Source organism: Moschus berezovskii, chromosome 23, assembly GCF_049115385.1.
Source record: "Moschus berezovskii isolate FMDL1 chromosome 23, NW_MosBer_1.0, whole genome shotgun sequence".
NCBI classification, from domain to species: domain Eukaryota; kingdom Metazoa; phylum Chordata; class Mammalia; order Artiodactyla; family Moschidae; genus Moschus; species Moschus berezovskii.
In genome coordinates, this window is record NC_142482.1 from 38,994,731 (window position 1) to 39,010,486 (window position 15,756).

The 15,756-nt window shown below is 54.9% G+C and overlaps 1 protein-coding gene and 1 non-coding gene across 3 annotated transcripts; both read right to left on the reverse strand.

Annotated features, from left to right (window-relative positions):
- Window positions 1-303: 303 nt before the first annotated feature.
- PRRC2A (proline rich coiled-coil 2A) lies at window positions 304-15,492 on the reverse strand. Of its 2 annotated transcripts, none has more exons than XM_088831309.1 (31): window positions 15,315-15,492; window positions 13,328-13,502; window positions 12,653-12,830; window positions 12,183-12,282; window positions 12,019-12,091; window positions 11,535-11,678; window positions 11,230-11,381; window positions 10,965-11,044; window positions 10,677-10,819; window positions 10,150-10,240; window positions 9,821-10,037; window positions 8,927-9,401; window positions 8,294-8,484; window positions 7,772-8,069; window positions 7,187-7,397; window positions 5,122-6,993; window positions 4,359-4,630; window positions 4,043-4,173; window positions 3,668-3,797; window positions 3,482-3,567; window positions 3,057-3,290; window positions 2,781-2,921; window positions 2,586-2,657; window positions 2,301-2,468; window positions 2,046-2,128; window positions 1,675-1,885; window positions 1,491-1,589; window positions 1,142-1,354; window positions 933-1,027; window positions 719-826; window positions 304-623 (listed from the first exon to the last, which is right to left on the reverse strand). In XM_088831309.1, the coding sequence occupies exons 2-31, from the start codon at window positions 13,437-13,439 to the stop codon at window positions 434-436; spliced, it is 6,570 nt and encodes a 2,189-aa protein (XP_088687435.1). In that variant the 5' UTR covers window positions 13,440-13,502; window positions 15,315-15,492; the 3' UTR covers window positions 304-433. The 2 variants fall into 2 exon arrangements, with proteins under 2 accessions (XP_088687435.1, XP_055261875.2); XM_055405900.2 differs by having other exon boundaries at window positions 321-623; window positions 736-826; window positions 15,315-15,490.
- LOC129543901 (small nucleolar RNA SNORA38) lies at window positions 13,014-13,144 on the reverse strand. Its single transcript, XR_008683358.1, has one exon. It is a non-coding gene; the product is annotated as a small nucleolar RNA SNORA38 (small nucleolar RNA).
- Window positions 15,493-15,756: the final 264 nt, after the last annotated feature.

The window sequence follows — 15,756 nt, forward strand, 5'->3', positions numbered from 1 at the left end:
ATGTAAAAGACATTGGTTGACAATCTAATGGCATTCAACCATCCAGATGTCCCACCATGGCCCCATATATGCAAGCAAAGCTCTATAGGACCAACCCAGCTTTCAGGTACAAACCAACCTCACTGGCACACAAAAAAATCTAATTCCTGGCCCACAAAACTTCCAAGATACACCAAGAGCTTGTTTTGAGGTAGTTAGAAGTGGTATTTGCCTAACTGAAACCACTCTACAGATCACTTGGCACTGAATATGACATTAGAAACTGCAACCAACCAACCCATCCCCCAAATCATTTTGGAATTTTTTTTTAATCCTTTTATTATTCTTTTTTAACAAACGGCCCCAGGGTAGGGGACGAGGGGAGGGGAGAGGAGGGGAAGCGAGGCACCAGCCCCACAACCCTTCCCCACCCACCCCTTTCCCCCTTATATATTTATAATCTATATACAAGCCCCGGGGGGTGGGGGGCAAAGGGAACTCCCTCAGTGGGGTGGGGGCAATCCAGGCTCCTTGTCCCCTCTGGACCCAGGCTCCTCTGCCCTTCGGGATGGCCCTTCTCGAGAAGGTGGCCCTGTCCGCTCCCAAGGCTTCGGCATCCAGCGCAGGGCATCTGGTGGGGAGGCCTGGGGGGCGGGCACATGTGGAAGAATTAAGTCAAACAGGTAGGTCAGGGAAGGGTGGGAACTCAGGAGGAAACTCAACTCGGACTCGTGCCCACAGGGGTTTCTCCTTCACCTGCTGGTAGAGGTCGATGCGCTGTGTGCGGAAGACTCCGCTGTAGGTGGAAGGTGGGGCCTTGAGACGGGAATTGAGGCCAGAGAAAGACCTGGAGGAAAGATATTTGAGGCAACCTTCAGACCCACCTATGGTCCCCAAAGAAAGTAAATCCTTGGGGATGGATGGGCATCTGTACCCCCATTCCCTTCTCTTGCCTTCCAGATGGGGGAGTCCGTGATGACCCAGGTCCCCCAAGGTTGCTGTTCAGTTTTCGATAATCCTGGAACGGCTTCAGTTCTACTGGGTGCAACTGAAGGAAAAAAAAAGACTCATGAGCGTCCTGCCTCTCCACCTCTTCATCCTGATACTGAATCCTTACCCCTGAGTCTCGGGGTTCCCTAGCACTTCAGCTCCTGTACCTTACCTCTGCTCGCCCCAAGCTAGGGCCGAAGGGCCTGGCAGGTGAAGGCAGCACCCGAGTAGCAGGAGCAGGTGGGGGCCGCACAGCCAGGCTGGGGGGCTGCAGGGGAGGGCCCACAGGTAGCAGAGAGAGGGGGGGTGGGGCAGGAGGTGGCGCCGGTGGCAGGGAGCCGAAGTTCACCACAGGCAGCTGTGAGTCCACCACAGGCAGAAGCATCTGTAATGAGAAACATGGCAATGTGTGTTGGGGCAGGGAAGAATGTCAGAAAACCAGGAAGAACCCAAACAAGTAACAAAACACGCTAGGGATGGAAGGCGAAGTGCACAAAGGGGACTCGGAAGATAAAGGGTACCTGCTGGGCAGGGGCCCCTGAGGGGAGGAAACCACTCTGGCCACCAGGCTGCAGAGGAGCAGAATAAAAATCTGAGGGGGATGGCAGATCCTGCCGCACCTGTTGGGGAACAGGGAAGACAATGTCAACTCCCCCCAAGCACCCCACTCCTACCCCCCAAGCCCAGCATCCGCCCGCCTCTCACCTGAAGCAAGGGTGGGTCTGGCAAAGGGCTAGGGCAGAAGGCTGGAGAGTAGAGGAAGGAAGGTGGCGGGTAGAGAACTCCTCCAGCCGGCAGCTTCCCCAGCTCTGTTGCTTGCAGTGCGGATAAATCCAAAAACTGGCCCTTGACAGCTACCCCCGAGAGCAGTGCTGAGGGCGGGGCTGGGCCCGTGGGGAGGTACAGGGGCTGTGATCTGGAGGGAAATTGGGCCAAGGAGGGGGGAGAGGTATCAGGAACCAGTGAACTCCTTTAGTCTGAAATGGAAGTCCACCACCCTCCAGGTACCCGAGAAGTGTCCTCCCCGTCTCTCTTTCCCTAAATACAGTTCCACCTCCTTCTGAGGTAAGTCTTACCTGTAAGGGTGCAGTGAGGGTGTCCCAGGACGGAAGCCTCCACTGTTGGGATGTAATTGAGAGTCTATGGGTCCTCCTGAGACCTGCAGAAGAGCAAGAATGGAACAGCTCCAGTTTTCCTGGTCAAGAAAAACTCACCCACCCCACCCACTATAGCAAAAGCAGGAAGGAAAATTTAAAAACTGCAAATGGAAAAGGCTGGATTTTAGGGGACAGCAGACAGAGAGGGGTCCTTGAATAGGAGGCAGGACCTACCTGAGAACTGGGAGGCCCAGGGCTGCCATAGAAGATCTCAGGGTACAAGCGCTGGCCTGAGGAGCTGGTCTCAGGGCCACAGTGCCCAGAAGCCAGGTTCTTGGATTGTGGCTCAGCTGAGGCAGAAGCACTGGGGAGCAGCTCCCAGTCTCGGGCCATGGGAATGGCCTGGGAAGGAGAAGCCTTGTCAAGAGGGCCATTTGTGCAACCTGGATGCCCAGGTCACTACCAGACACTCTCATCCAGGTGTCCAAAGCCTGTCTTCAAAACCTCTCTCTCCCTTACCTCAGTAACTGATGCCGTTAGCTCCTTCTCTGCTTTTAAACTGTCTCCCACCACCAGGCACAAGTCTGAGTCCTGTGATCACAAGGCAGGGGAGATGGTCCATGATTCAGACACATGTCCTCCCCCACTTCCAGTCCTTCCCCTCTCTCCACCCAAGCCAAGACACCCCGACACCCCGATCCAGTCCACACAGACCTTATCATTGGTACCAAACTGGACTGGAGGACCAGGTCGATGGGGCGGCCGGAGGGAGCCAGGCTCTGGGCCTCGGTCTGTACGCTGCAATCGTTCTGTGCCAATGGGCCCAGGGGGCAGAGGCTGCTCCCGGGGCAGCTCCTGAGTGGGGCAACACAGTGAAGCAGGGGTGGGGGGAGGAAAAGGAAGCTCAAATCAGCACTCGCAGAAGAAAGGGGAGACAAAAGCAAAGCCAAAGTCCAGAAACATTCTTCTTATCCTTTCTTGGTCGTTTACCTTTCTGTCCCCATCATGGGGGGCAGGTGGCCGTCTCCTAGGAGGTTCAGAGGATTCAGAGCCAGGTGGACCCTCACCAGGAACAGCATTCAGGGGTGAGGGGCCTCCAGGTCGCTTGGGGGGCCCCTCTGCTGCCCCCTTGAGTCCTCCATCAGGGGAACTTCGCTGGCTGCAGGGACCTGATGACACCTGAGAATCCCCACTCAGGTCCACCCCACTGTCAGACTGACTCATCTGAGAGGAGTGGAGAAGGAGTTAAGTCAGAGCAGGAAGCACCCCAATACCTGAATGAGGTACACACAGACAACTATAGAAAGGAGCCGACTATGTGACGGGACAGCCCCACGCTCATCCCAGGACAGCTGGGCAAGGAGGGCCGGTACTCGACAACATCCCAGCTCAGACACGCCCTCCCACTCTCTCACCTCTGTGCCAGCCACATCCTCAAAAGGACTCAGGGGTTCCATCCAAGGCTCCATGGAGCTAGGCTGGTAACTCTTGCGGCTAGTGGCTGGGAAAAGCACCCACACACAGAAGTGAGAGAAAGCAGTTCTATGGTCCGTCTTGCTCTAAGTCCTCTAACACAGTCCTTCCTTTTCAGCTGAACTCACCAGTATGTAAACGATTCCAGATGTGAGGGGTCAGGGTCTCTGTTCCTGCATCTCTGGACTCCCCCTGAGAGCCTGAGCCCTCGGGTTTGGGGCCCAAAAATCCAGAGCTATGAGAAGGTGGCAATGATTCCTAAAAATGAGAGTCCAGGAACAAAACACAAATGAGATAATGAGATGGGAACTGGGCAATGCAAGCAAGCAGGACATGGAGCCACACGTGTGGGGCAGAAAGGGAGATACAAGAAATAAGCAGTTACCAACACTGAGAACTTGGGGTGAAGACACAATGACAGAAATAGGAAGAAGAGCGGAGAGAACATGATGGTAGAGCTTTCAAAAGTGAGAGCAGTGAAATTCTTCAACCCAGTCCCTCACCTCCTGCAGCAGCTCCGGTTTCCTAGGTGGCCGCTCTCGCCGTTTGGGGGGGAAGGGATTAACTCCAGTAGAGTCCCGGGGAGTCCCGCCCATCCCCCTCACCATCGGCCCTGGCTCCTCAAAATGGGGGTCTGGAGAGAAGGGGAAATTCATCAGTGTCTGCCTTGACTATCACCAAACTGAGCTTTGCCCTCTGTACTCTTCCGCCCAATCCTACCACCCTCAGTGCAGACACCCAGCACCAGGACTCCTGGGCCACACTCTTTCCCCTTCAGCACCTGGCCCTCTCTGGGAATCCTTAGCCCCTCCAGCTTACCTGAATTGACATCGTCACTGTTGGCCCTCTGAGGGTCATACCGGGCGGGGGGCCGAGGAGATGGGCCTTGAGGGGCTTGGGGAGGCCCAGGCTTGGGCCTTGGATGCCCCACTGGCACAGCTGCACTTCCTTGGCGGCTGCTGAGCTGAGCCAGAGCCTGCTGGATGCCAGCAGGGTTGCTGTGGATAACTTGGTCCAAGCGGAAGACCGCAGAACTGCTGGGGGGCGGCGGAGGCAGAGGGAGCCCTGGGGGACGTTCCTCTGGGGGACGGCTGAAGAAAACAAAGAATCAGCTCCAGTATTTACCAAACTGTTACCGTTTTCCCTACAACTCTCTTCTACCTGTTCACCTTCAACCTGTTCTGTGCTAAAATCCAGGTGTTTCGGAGCACTTTTTTTTCTGGCTGCACCATGCAACTCATGGGATCTTGGTTCCCTAACCAGAGATCAAACCTGAGGCCGGACAGTGAAAGTGTGGAGTCCTAACCTTGGGACCACCAGGAAATCCTTGTTTTCCCACACTTCTAAGGAAATTCGACTCGTACAGGTGCACAGAAAGGAAAACAAGGAATACGGGTCTTTCTGATGCTGTCCACGGCTTTCCAGCCTCTTCACCTAAACACAGATGACCTGGTGCCTAACAGCTTACCCCATATACTGATCTCTAATTCCATGCATCCAACCCGACTCCTCTAACAGGTTTTCTCCCCTCCCCCAACCTAACAACTCAAAACAATAAACTTAACCACTTGCCTGTACCCACCTTCGGTTCTTGGGAGAGGGCCAGCTCCTCTTGTCCCCTCGCCCTGGGCCGGCCCTCCCTCCAGGACCCCCACCACCTCCTCCACTGCTGCCGCCACCACCGCCAGACTTGTTGCTTGGGCCTGGGCGCCGGTTCTGCCTCTCCATGCCGGGTCGCTGACTTGAAAAGCTCCGCTTGCTCAAATCCTTGGCTCTCTGGCTCAGATCTCCACGGGACAACGTTGAGATGCCTGGTCCAGCACCACCTCCACTCCCTCCATGAGTCCCCACAGCTTTGGGGGTCAGCAGTGCTGGTGGTGGAGCCTCCTTGTCCCCCCGCCGCTCGCTGGCAAAGTCGCTGCTCTCAGAGGCTGTCTCCCACTCCTCGTTGGCTTGGTCCGAGTTCTGGTTTGACAGATCAGGAGACTTGGCCGCTGCCCGGCGAGGTGGTGGGGGCACTGCTACTGTTGTGAGGGCCTCCTCTGACCCAGGTGTAGAGGCTGGAAGAGCTAGGGAAGAGGGCTTGCCCTCAGCCCCTCTGGCGGCGTTCTCTCGCTCCTGTTTCAGTCTCCGGAAACGAGGTGGTTTGTCCTGCTGCTGGGCCCTCCCGTGTCGCCTCCTTCTGGGCCGCTCCCCATCTTCCACACCCATGCCTACATTGTTGCCTCCACTGCTGCCTCCTCGGGCCATAGGAGACAGAGGCCCCGGGATCAGCTTCTCTTTCAAAGGCTCCTTACTTGGCGGCAAAGGACCTGTTGGAGGCTTCTTTGGAGCCAGGGACTTGGTTGGGGGGCTCCAGCCCGGGCAAATGGGGGGAGGGGGCCGCCCACCCCCTCGACCCCGACGGGATGGCACCCCTCTGGGAGTGAAGACTCGTCCACCTCGGGCAGTAGAAAAGCGGGCTGGGGCTGGTGAAGGGGGTGCTCCTGACGATGGAGGAGCGAGGGGGACCTGTGTAAGTACTCCTTCCTTGGGAGTGGGGGCCTCCTTGTCTGAGGGGGCCAGATCACTCTCATGGGTCTCACTGCCTGTCTCTGAGCCCCGCTGCCGGCGCCGCTTGGGGATTTCTTCATACTCCGAACCCTCACTCCGTGTCTCGCTGGCAGTGCGGCCTCGGGGAGGAGGATGGTTTGGTCCCCCTGTCCCACCTCCACGTCCATCATCTCCTCGAAATTCTCGGTAACTGCGGAACTCCCGGCTTCGGGCTCCCCGCCCCCGTCCCCCATAGGTCCCCCGAAAACCCCTCCCTCTGGCAAAATACTCCCCTCGGCCCCGACCCCGGCAAGAGGTAGGACCTACTCTTTCATAGGAATAGTCCCTCCGAAGCCTTGGGGCAGGGGAAAGATTCCCACTGGGCGGGGTCTCCTTGGGGCCACCTATCTTTCCCTTTGCTGTCTTCAATGGGTCTGGCTTTGGAGCCTTGGGGGTTTCATCCCCCTGTTCGAGGGGCTTGGGGTTGGGGGGCAGCTCTTCAACTTTTGCAGGCGGTGGGGGTTTCTTTATCGGCCCGGCCCGCCGGGGAGGGGCCCCTGGCTCCTCTGGAGGGATGCCACGACGACTGCTGCCTGGGCGTGGGCCCCAGCGGGTCTCCGTGCGGCTCTCTCTGCGAGGTGGTGGGGGGCCTTGGCTTCCAATTCCGCGGGAAGGCTTTCGACCAGTTTCTGGCCCTGTCAGCTGTGGAGCCTCCTCCTTGGGGGTTTCCTTCTTGGGTGGTGGAGCTTGCATTTTGGCTGCCTCCTCATTGCCTGGGGGCCAGGGGAGTGGACGGGGCCCTGGGGGAGCTGGCTCCTCCAGAGGAAAGCGAGGGATTGGGGGCCCAGGGGCTCCATTCTCAGGAAAGCCTGGATAACTGGCCAGATAGGGTGGTGGGGGAGGTACTGGAGGGGTCTCGCTCCTGAAGAGGGAGACAGAAAAGATGGAAGTAAGTATCTTAAGACGAGAAAAACGAACTAGGTGGGGAAAAAGAACACTTAATTATGATGAGCCAAACACTCATGTTTATTCCTATCATTTCACCGATAATCCAAAGTACCTATTCTTCTAGATATGTTTGCTAGAAACCCTCCCGTTTCTCTATGCACACTCACCTCATCCCCTTCTCTTCCTCATCAGCAGCCTGGCGCAGTGGTGAAGTAAGTGGACGGGGGTCAGCAGGTGTGGTGGTGAAGACATCTCCTACCCAGGCCAACTTTGGATCCACTGGTGGGGTGCCCCGATCTCGTAAGAGGGGGGGTGCATGGCGCTCAAATGGCTCTGAATTTGAGCCCCCACTGTCTGAACGCTCCCGGGGAACTAGGCCTGAGAAAACCAAACAGTATGAGAAAAACTATCCTTTTTTATGTTACAGGCCCTCCAGCCCCAAAAGCATCTCCCCAGTTCAATCCTCCATATCAGTCTGGTCAATGTTAGTGCCTCCATCTCCTGGGAGGCAGTGCCTGCTCTCCTAAAAAATGGTGAACCACTCAGCTTCCCTACAGATCAATCTATCAATCCCTCCACCCAGGGGAATCTTGGTTTAGGTGGGCATCACTACTTCATTCCTGCAACAGAGCTCTTAGGAGTGCTAAGCTCCCCTCTTGGTTGGTTGCCCTTCATCCCCATAGCAAGATGAGGATACCTACTTCCCAAGACTAAAGGGTCCCTGATGACCTACCTCGTCTATGATGCCTTACCAGAGGGATGCACACCAGGAGGGTAGAAGTCCAGAGGGGGCCGGCCTTGGAGGAGCCGAGGGTCCACATAAGGAGGAATCATCATCCAGCGAGGATCAAAGTTCATAGGGGGCATGGGCGGGGGTCGGCCCAGAGCACCTGGGTACAAGGCCTTGGGGGGTGGGGGCGGAGCCTGTGGAGCCGGCACAGCCCCCATGGTCACAGGCTGTGGTGGCGATGGGGGCACTGTGGTAGCCTGGGCAGAGCCCTGCTGATGCTGCTGCCACTGCTGCTGCTGTTGCTGCTTCAACAGCTGCTCCTGGAGAAGGACACAAAAGGGAGTGAGAGGAATCAAAGGCCCAAACCAGAACACAGGACGAGCAAAAGCAAAACCCACACCAATGTGACACTTGGACTAGACAGAAACTAGGGTGACAAAACGGAGACAGAACTGGTAGAGGGACCCAGGAAGGAACGTATGGATATGCTAAATACTGAAACCAAGGAGAGAAGCAGCCCTTAAGAGAAGTAATGTAGTTTCACCTGCTGCTGCCGCTGGAAACGAGGAGGCAATGACTTCTGATATTTGGGATAGCCCAAGCCTTGGCTGGGAGGCTGCCGGGTGGGACCAATTCCATCACCCTTGGGTTCCACCTTTGGGGCTGGGGGTGTGGCAGGGGAAGGAACCTCTTCTGGTGGTTCAGGACCCTCTTTTGAGGGCACTTGAGGTTCCACTGCATTGAAAAAAAGATAATCAGAGCAATCTAGTCCACCTACAGATATTCCATGAACACCCCATAATTTCAGCGCTCACTTCTAGCAGCTCCTCTAACAGTAAGACCATCCCATTTAAAACCCATGAAAACACTTCAAGGTCTCTCAAAAGCCAACAGTGGTGGCGTTAATTTCCCATGAAATCATCAACAGTAACACTTCCTTCAGCCTTGCTCCACTCTAAACCTATAGGGAAGTGGTTTTAGGTTACTGCTTATTCAGGAACTCAGGTAAGAAAACCTTTCCCCCTCGGATGTCCACAGAAGCAAAGATCCATTTCACCCACCCCAGTGACAGTCCAACGAACCCAAACCACCTTTTATTCCCTTTACCCACATCCTTACCCCCTGCACCCTCAAGCCCAAGCAGACTGAAGATCTGCTCCCACCATCACCATCGTACCTGCACTGACTTCCAAGCCACCACTACCAGGGCTGCTGGTGCTGCCCCCACCACTCATGGTGGGGGGAGCCGGAGCCACGCCTGGAGAGGGGGTGGACTGGGCAGGAGAGGACTGTGCCGGCTCTTCTGGTTCTTTTTCAGGTGTCAGAACTGGGGCTGGTGGAGCAGCTGGAGGCGTGGGGAGTTCTTTGGGGACTGCAGGTGGTGGAGCAGGAGCAGGAGGGGTAGCAGGTGGTGCAGCAGGCTCTGCTTTGAGCCGCTTGTCAGGTGCCCCAAACTTCTCATCAAGTCGCTTGAGCTTCTCAGCACAGGCTGCCCTGCGCTCCTCCTGCATGCGCCGCTCTTCTTCCTCTCGCCGGCGCCGAGCCCGCTCCACAGCCAAGGAGATTTCAGACGAAGACTGCTTTCGCCGCTGCCGCCAAGCCTCATCCTCATCTTCGGGTGCTGGGGGCTTGCAGGGAGGGCCCCCGCGATCCTGTCAGTGGACAGACCCAGCAGGGCCAGAGGTGTCAGTTACTGTGTTTCTTATGATCTCTTTCACAGACTGATCAACTGTCTCTAGCTGCAGGTGCAAAGACCAGGCCTTAGGGTTGATGGCCTCTCATGGCAGGGACAAACTCATCATCCTAGTCTTTTCACTTCTTCTTCTTCAAGACCCAAAGACCCCAGGTGTCCTTGTTTTCCCTAACTAGCATTCCAATTTCTCCCTTCACCCTAATTCGGCTAACACCAACGATCTTCCAAACCTTTTCAGATATGCTCCACAGCTCTACACTTACAGCAGCCCATTTTTGGCCCTCCCTCCAGCTTCCTCTTATTACTGCTGCTTCGATTACTCAGCTGAAACTAGTCTCCCCAAAGTGACCCTCTCAACCTCTCATTGTAGACACTCACTGGGTAGTCCCCAGGGGGGCCCCAGTTCCCGGCGGGGCCTCGGTGGGGTGGGGGTGGGGGAGGCTTTGGGGCAGGAGGCCCCGGCTCTGTCTCTGGAGGCCGAGAGGTCTCTGCCCAGGCCGTCTTGGGAGGGGGCGGTTCGCTGCCGGGGGAGTTGCCCTTTTTGCCATCTGCTTCAGGGGGCCGTTCCTCACCAGCAGCTGACTGGGACTCCTTGCTGTGAGTAGACCAACAGTGGAATTAAAATCAGCTGCAACCCAGCTCCTTTAAAAGCATATTACCATGAGACAAACTGAGCCCCTCCACTCCCCAGAGAGCCCTAAACTCACTGGCCCTCAGCTCCCTCCTCATCAGAGTCTCGCCCGTCTTCCTCATCGCTGAACTTGAGCTTCTCAGTGTAGTCGACCTCCTCATGGGCCCCTAAGAGGAAAAGTGAAGCATGGTAACCCAAGCATTCTGCTCTCCCATCTCGAGTATCAATACACAATTGGATGCGCTACCAAGGCCAACTGCCCTCTTCCCACTGGCATCTAAATCCACCACGACTGTCAATCTCACTTCTCTGACTCCTTCTCCACCAGGATTTGGCTTTCCTCCAGGTATCTGCCCTATCCCTCAATGTCTACTTTTCTCCCACAATGATCCATTGTTTTCTCATCAGATTTTGCTTTTTAAAACTGAAATACTTGGGAATTCCCTAGCAGTCCAGTGGTTAGGAATCCACACTTTCACTGCCAAGTGCCTGCGTTCAACCCCTGGTCAGGGAACTAAGACCCCACAAGCTGTACAGTGCGGCCAAAAACAAACCGAACCCCCAAAACGAAACTGAAATACTTGGTTCTTAACGTCCACTCACCTGCCCAACCATCATCATTCTCCTGGTCCAACTGGTCAAACTCTTTGAGATTATCTTCTTTAAGAATGGAAGGCCGACCCACAGGCTCTACAAGACGCATTGGCGGCCCTGACCCTCGGGGGCCTGCCACACGGGGGAAACGGCTGTGTATGAAAAGGGAGAAGAGAGAAGAAGATAAAAGAAGGCTGAATTGTATAAGCACAGACTGAGCCTCCTGGCTAGAAAACCATCTCCTCCCCAGCAGGCTTCCCCTGTCCCCAGGCACAAAACCAGACCTAGATTACTCACCTGGGCCCATCGGGCGTTGGGTATCTGTAAGGCCCTTGGGGTCCATAGGGCGGAGGGAATGGGAGATATGGGGGATACATCTGCAAAAGGGCCCGACAGTAGCCACTCAGAGGAGCAGCTAAACAACCTATCACAGCCCTAAACCTATCATCCTCCCACCCTCACAGACCTCTGCTTTCCAGCTGTCCCCTCCAAAGACTAAGTTGTAACTCCTAACTCTCTAGCTTCCAGCACAATCAATCCAAAACAAGGTATCTAAACTTACGAAGGGCGGCATCATTCCGCGGTAGGGAGGGAACTGGGGTGGGCCCGAAGGCTGCAGTCCACCCCGGGGATCATGGCCGTGATGAAGTTTGGAGTCCGGGCCCTCCAGCTCATCAGGGCCACGCCCACCTCCGTCCCTCCAAGTTGTAGAATCTGTTATTTTGGAAAAGACAGACAGTGAACATAGCTGAAAATGATGGGGAGAAAGACGAATAAGCCAGCACTTCACTCTGAAATGGAATAAGGTAATGTCCTGGTCAAAAGGTGGATTCCTAACCCATTCACTCACTAATAGCGGCTACTCACTTTGGGGGCGGAGGCTTGGTCCGGGCCCAGACGACTGTTCGGCAGACTCCCTTTCCTTGGCAGCCTTGTCCTGGTCGCCAGCCGCCTGCAGGGTCGGAAATTCCTCTCGAGAGAATCGTGACAGTAGGCTTGATGCCCTTCCACCTGTTGGGGTTGAGGCACAAGAGTAAGAGACCCAAGTATCTTTACTGAGGATGCACTGTGAAAGTGGAAGGCTCTGACAGGTACCAGATCCAGTAGTGCCTCCAAACTCACCCCCTATGTATTAGGTGTTCATTCCTCAAGAAACAGGATCAGTTTGGGGATGCCCACCTCTCACTTTCATATAAATCTGCGACAAATCTTGCTCATGTGTTTCCCAAGAAACCGAATATGTGATCCAAAATTTTGCCAAAAGAGTACGAGGATACTTTGCTGAAGGTACAGTGCAGGACTCCTGCCTACTATGGTGCCCAGAGACCTCCTCAAACAGCCCTGCACTCACCATCTCCATGTGCTCCATGGGTGACGCTGGCTTGTGCCCAGGACTTTACCCCGCTTGGAACCGAAGGAGTGTTCTGGGGAAGCAGAGAGATAGTGGTGACATGATGAGGAGCTACAAGCCATTCTTGCCCCTGCTCCCTAAATAACATCTAGTTTTTCAGATACCTCGGGGGCTGCTGGCGGTCGTTTCGATTGGTTGGAGGCAGGCGTCTGTGAAGCCGGCAGTGGCTGCGATTCCGGCTGCTGAGCGGTTGAGGCATCGGAACTGAGGGGATGATAGGATGGGAAGGCTATTCAGAGTCTGAGATGGTACCGGCTCCTCTGCTTCTCCAACTGGTGGAGGACAGAAACCGAACCCAGGCCTTCTCACTACTTTTTACAAGTTTTAGGACAAAATACCATAAGTTCATCAAACTTGCATAGACTGTCACCTGTTCTTCAAGCTTTCCTTACACCTGACAGAAAGCTAAAGGTACCATTCCTTAGTCATTTAACAGGAGTCCTGCGATAGGCAGGACAGGGTCTTTCCTCTTTGTCTCTGACTCTCATCTGGCCACGTTAGACCAAGCCCCAATCCATCCTGAAGTTCAAAGTTAGAATATTCCTGACTCTAGATCCCCCAGGTCGCCATCTACCTCTTGGGGTCGGACTGCTCCTGTTTGCTTGCCCATCCTGTTCCGTCTTTCGGCACTAGTGAGACGTTGGGGTCATTGCCTTTGTTCTCGGCTTTCAGGCTTGGAAGGTTGGCCGGAGGTGGCATACGCCGAGCAATGGCAACTTTCCCGAGACTCTGCAGGCCATGGCGAGGGGCAACTGGAGAAAAGGTGGAGAGAGAATGGAAAATGCCTCTAATGGTAAATCTGACAGCATCCTACCCGAGGCCTCGTTTACAGACATCCCCAACGTCTTCTCTTAGAAAGCTTCTCTCCCTTTGCCCTAGGCAATCTCCGAAATTCTATCAACAAGGAAGGCTGAAAGGCTTTACACTCAGTAATTCTATGTGGGATGGTTGATCTTGAGCCTGCAAGGAGCAAGCTGGCCCTAGACTTCTCCAAGTCCACATTTCTTTGCCTCCAATTCTTACGTGTCCAAAGACAGGAAACCACAGACACGCCTTTGTTGGAGGATGCTGGTGTTCGCCCAAAGCACAACGTCCCCTGTGGGACCCAAGATAAAACTGGAAAGTCTCTAGTGTTCCTCTAACCTTTTGATATATGTATTACAGGTGGTTCCCTTCAAAGAGCTCTGAAATACATGACCCATTCATGCTCATCCGCCAATAATTAGGAACATCAGTGCAGGACCCTCACCAGCGGGTTTCTGGATCTCTAAGGACTTGCCCTTATACGTATCAAACAGGTTGAGCGAGGAATACTTCTTTCCATCCTTCCCCTTGGCAGTCGGCCCCGAGCGATCGGACATTGCGCTGGAAGCTCATTGAGTACGTTGGGTCCTGCAGGCGCCTCCCCCAAAACGTGCCGGAGCCTGTGACCAGACACCAAATGTTTCACTCTCTGCTCCATCAAGGGCCTCCCAACAGAAGCCTAGATGCTCCCTTTTATTCTTATTGGGGCCCAGATATATGGCCCTCTTATGCCTCTTCCTCCAGTCTATTCAAACACCCCAGTTCCTTTAAACAATCATCGTATCTGCTTAGTTCCCCACAGAGCCCAAATGCCATATTCCCTCTTTCCCCCAGACACCCCTTGCCAAGGAAACCCAAATAAAAATCCAGTGTCTTCCTAGTATAAACACTCCCCACTTTGTGCCAGTCTATAAAGGGTAGCAACCTCATTATGCCCACAAGTAATAATCTTTCTCCATCAAAATCACTTCAGATACCCACAATAAAAACAGCAAGTTCAAGCCCTAGAGAAAACCAGAGAGAGGCATACAGCTCCGTCATGTAAGGAAGAGAGGTTTAGCTCTCCTACTCATTAGACACCAGCTTCCTAAGTTTGCCCTGGGTTCTAGTCCCTGCAGTCTCCCTCCCATCTGGGGAGGTTTTGCAGGAAGGTATGCAGGAGTTTAAGGATTTTATGAGCTTGCTCAGCCAGACTGCGGGTTGGTGCCAGAGAATTCCTCAGGGAACAACTGGGGCACTACATACTCCCAAGCTACAGAATCAAGTATTTTGAATACTTCATCTTTTCCTACACTTGCCCCCATCCCAGCTCCTGGAAAAAAAGTTTGTCTGCAGATGGAATACTGGTGGGCTCTGGTTTACCCTACATACACGTGGGTAAAACAAAGCATTATGGATCCACGTCAAGAACACCATGTAACCATGGGGCCAAGGCTGGAATCAACTTCATTTTCCTACCCCCCATTAGCAGTCATTTCTTTCCCTGATTCTCCTTGCTCCTCAAGCCGACCAAACTCTCCAACATCGGTTAGTGTTCCTGAGTGACCAGGCATTTGTTTGTAGACAACGGTGTTAAAGGAAAGAGATAGGGAGTTGGTGAGATATCCAGACAAGACCAAGATGATAACTAAAATCAAGAACTTTAAGACAGATTAGATGAGGAGATGGGGGTTGCTTTGGAGGTGTTTAAGAAGGCCAGTCCTTGAAAATTTGAAGGGAACGGGGATACAATAATGAAAAAAACACTAATAAGAGAATTATGAAATCCGGTGGAAAATAATACACGTAAGCGGGAATGGCAGGAAAAGGATGCAGACCAAAGGGAGCAATGTCAGGAGACTCAGGAGAAAGGAGGGGTTGGGATAGAAAGGTGATAAGGAAGATGAGAAATGAAAAAAGCAGAGAAGATATTGAGGAACGCAGAAAGCACAAATGCGGGATAGAAGCAGGGTTCCAGAGTGGGAGTGAGTGGACGCGAAGTGGGGCGTCAAGAAAGGGGGACCTTAGCGCTGGGTGATGGGAGGGGTCCACTATGGAGGAAAGAAGACTCTTGGGAGAGTAGGAGAGTCAGGCGCGGCCCACCCCAGAGCGGCAGCAGGGAAGGGGACCCATAAATAGGGGTGATAGTCCAGGAGCGCAAGGCGGATGGGGAGTTATGGCCCAGGAGCCGGGGGCAGGTCTCTCCATGAAGCCAGAAGGTGAGTGGGTACGGGTAGGTTATAGACTCAGAGATGGGCTAGAGGTGCGGGTCCCAGGGTGGGAGTATCGGAGGGGGAGGGGCAGGCAGGGCCCGGCAGCAGGAGGACAAAATGGCGGCGGCTAATGGCAGCTTCTCCTCCCCCCGGCCCGCCGCCGCCGCCGCCGCCGCCGCCGCTGCCACCACCGCTCCCGCGCCGGAAAAGGGCGTTAGCATTCGGCTCGCCCAGACTCACCTGGCCGGGTGCGCGGGGGTCCGGGACCGGGGCCTAGGGGCCTCCCCGGGGTGGGATGGCGGTGGGGCGGGGGCGGATGGCGGCGGATGGCGCCGGGTTCGGCTCCTCCCGTCTCCCTCGCTCACTCCGCGGCTGGGCTCCGACTAACGGCCCATCCGGGCAACCGCCGCCCCCGGGAGCGCCCCCCCCGCCTCCCTCCGCTCCTGGACACGCCCCTTTATTTGCATAAAGGGCGGGGCGCTTTATACCCTATCCCTCTTTACTTCCAGGGCTGTCCTTTTTTTAAAAAAAAAGCAGAGCGTGCGAAGCTGACATAAGTTATTTGCATAAGGAGGAGGGACTTATGGGCGCTAGGACGCCGGTTGGCTGAAGAGGCAGGCTGCCGGAGTCGGCCGTTGAGACGTGTAGAGGGGGCGGGAATGCGGTGCCGGTCGGCCAGGCT

Excerpts from the sequence above, each read along its gene's own strand:
- PRRC2A (XM_088831309.1), bottom strand. The coding sequence starts at position 13,439 with ATGTCCGATCGCTCGGGGCCGACTGCCAAGGGGAAGGATGGAAAGAAG. Across the intron at positions 4,174-4,358 it reads CAGTGACGATGTCAATTCAG|ACCCCCATTTTGAGGAGCCA; the intron begins GTAAGCTGGAGG and ends CCTTCTCTCCAG. Across the intron at positions 3,798-4,042 it reads AACCGGAGCTGCTGCAGGAG|GAATCATTGCCACCTTCTCA; the intron begins GTGAGGGACTGG and ends TCTCATTTTTAG.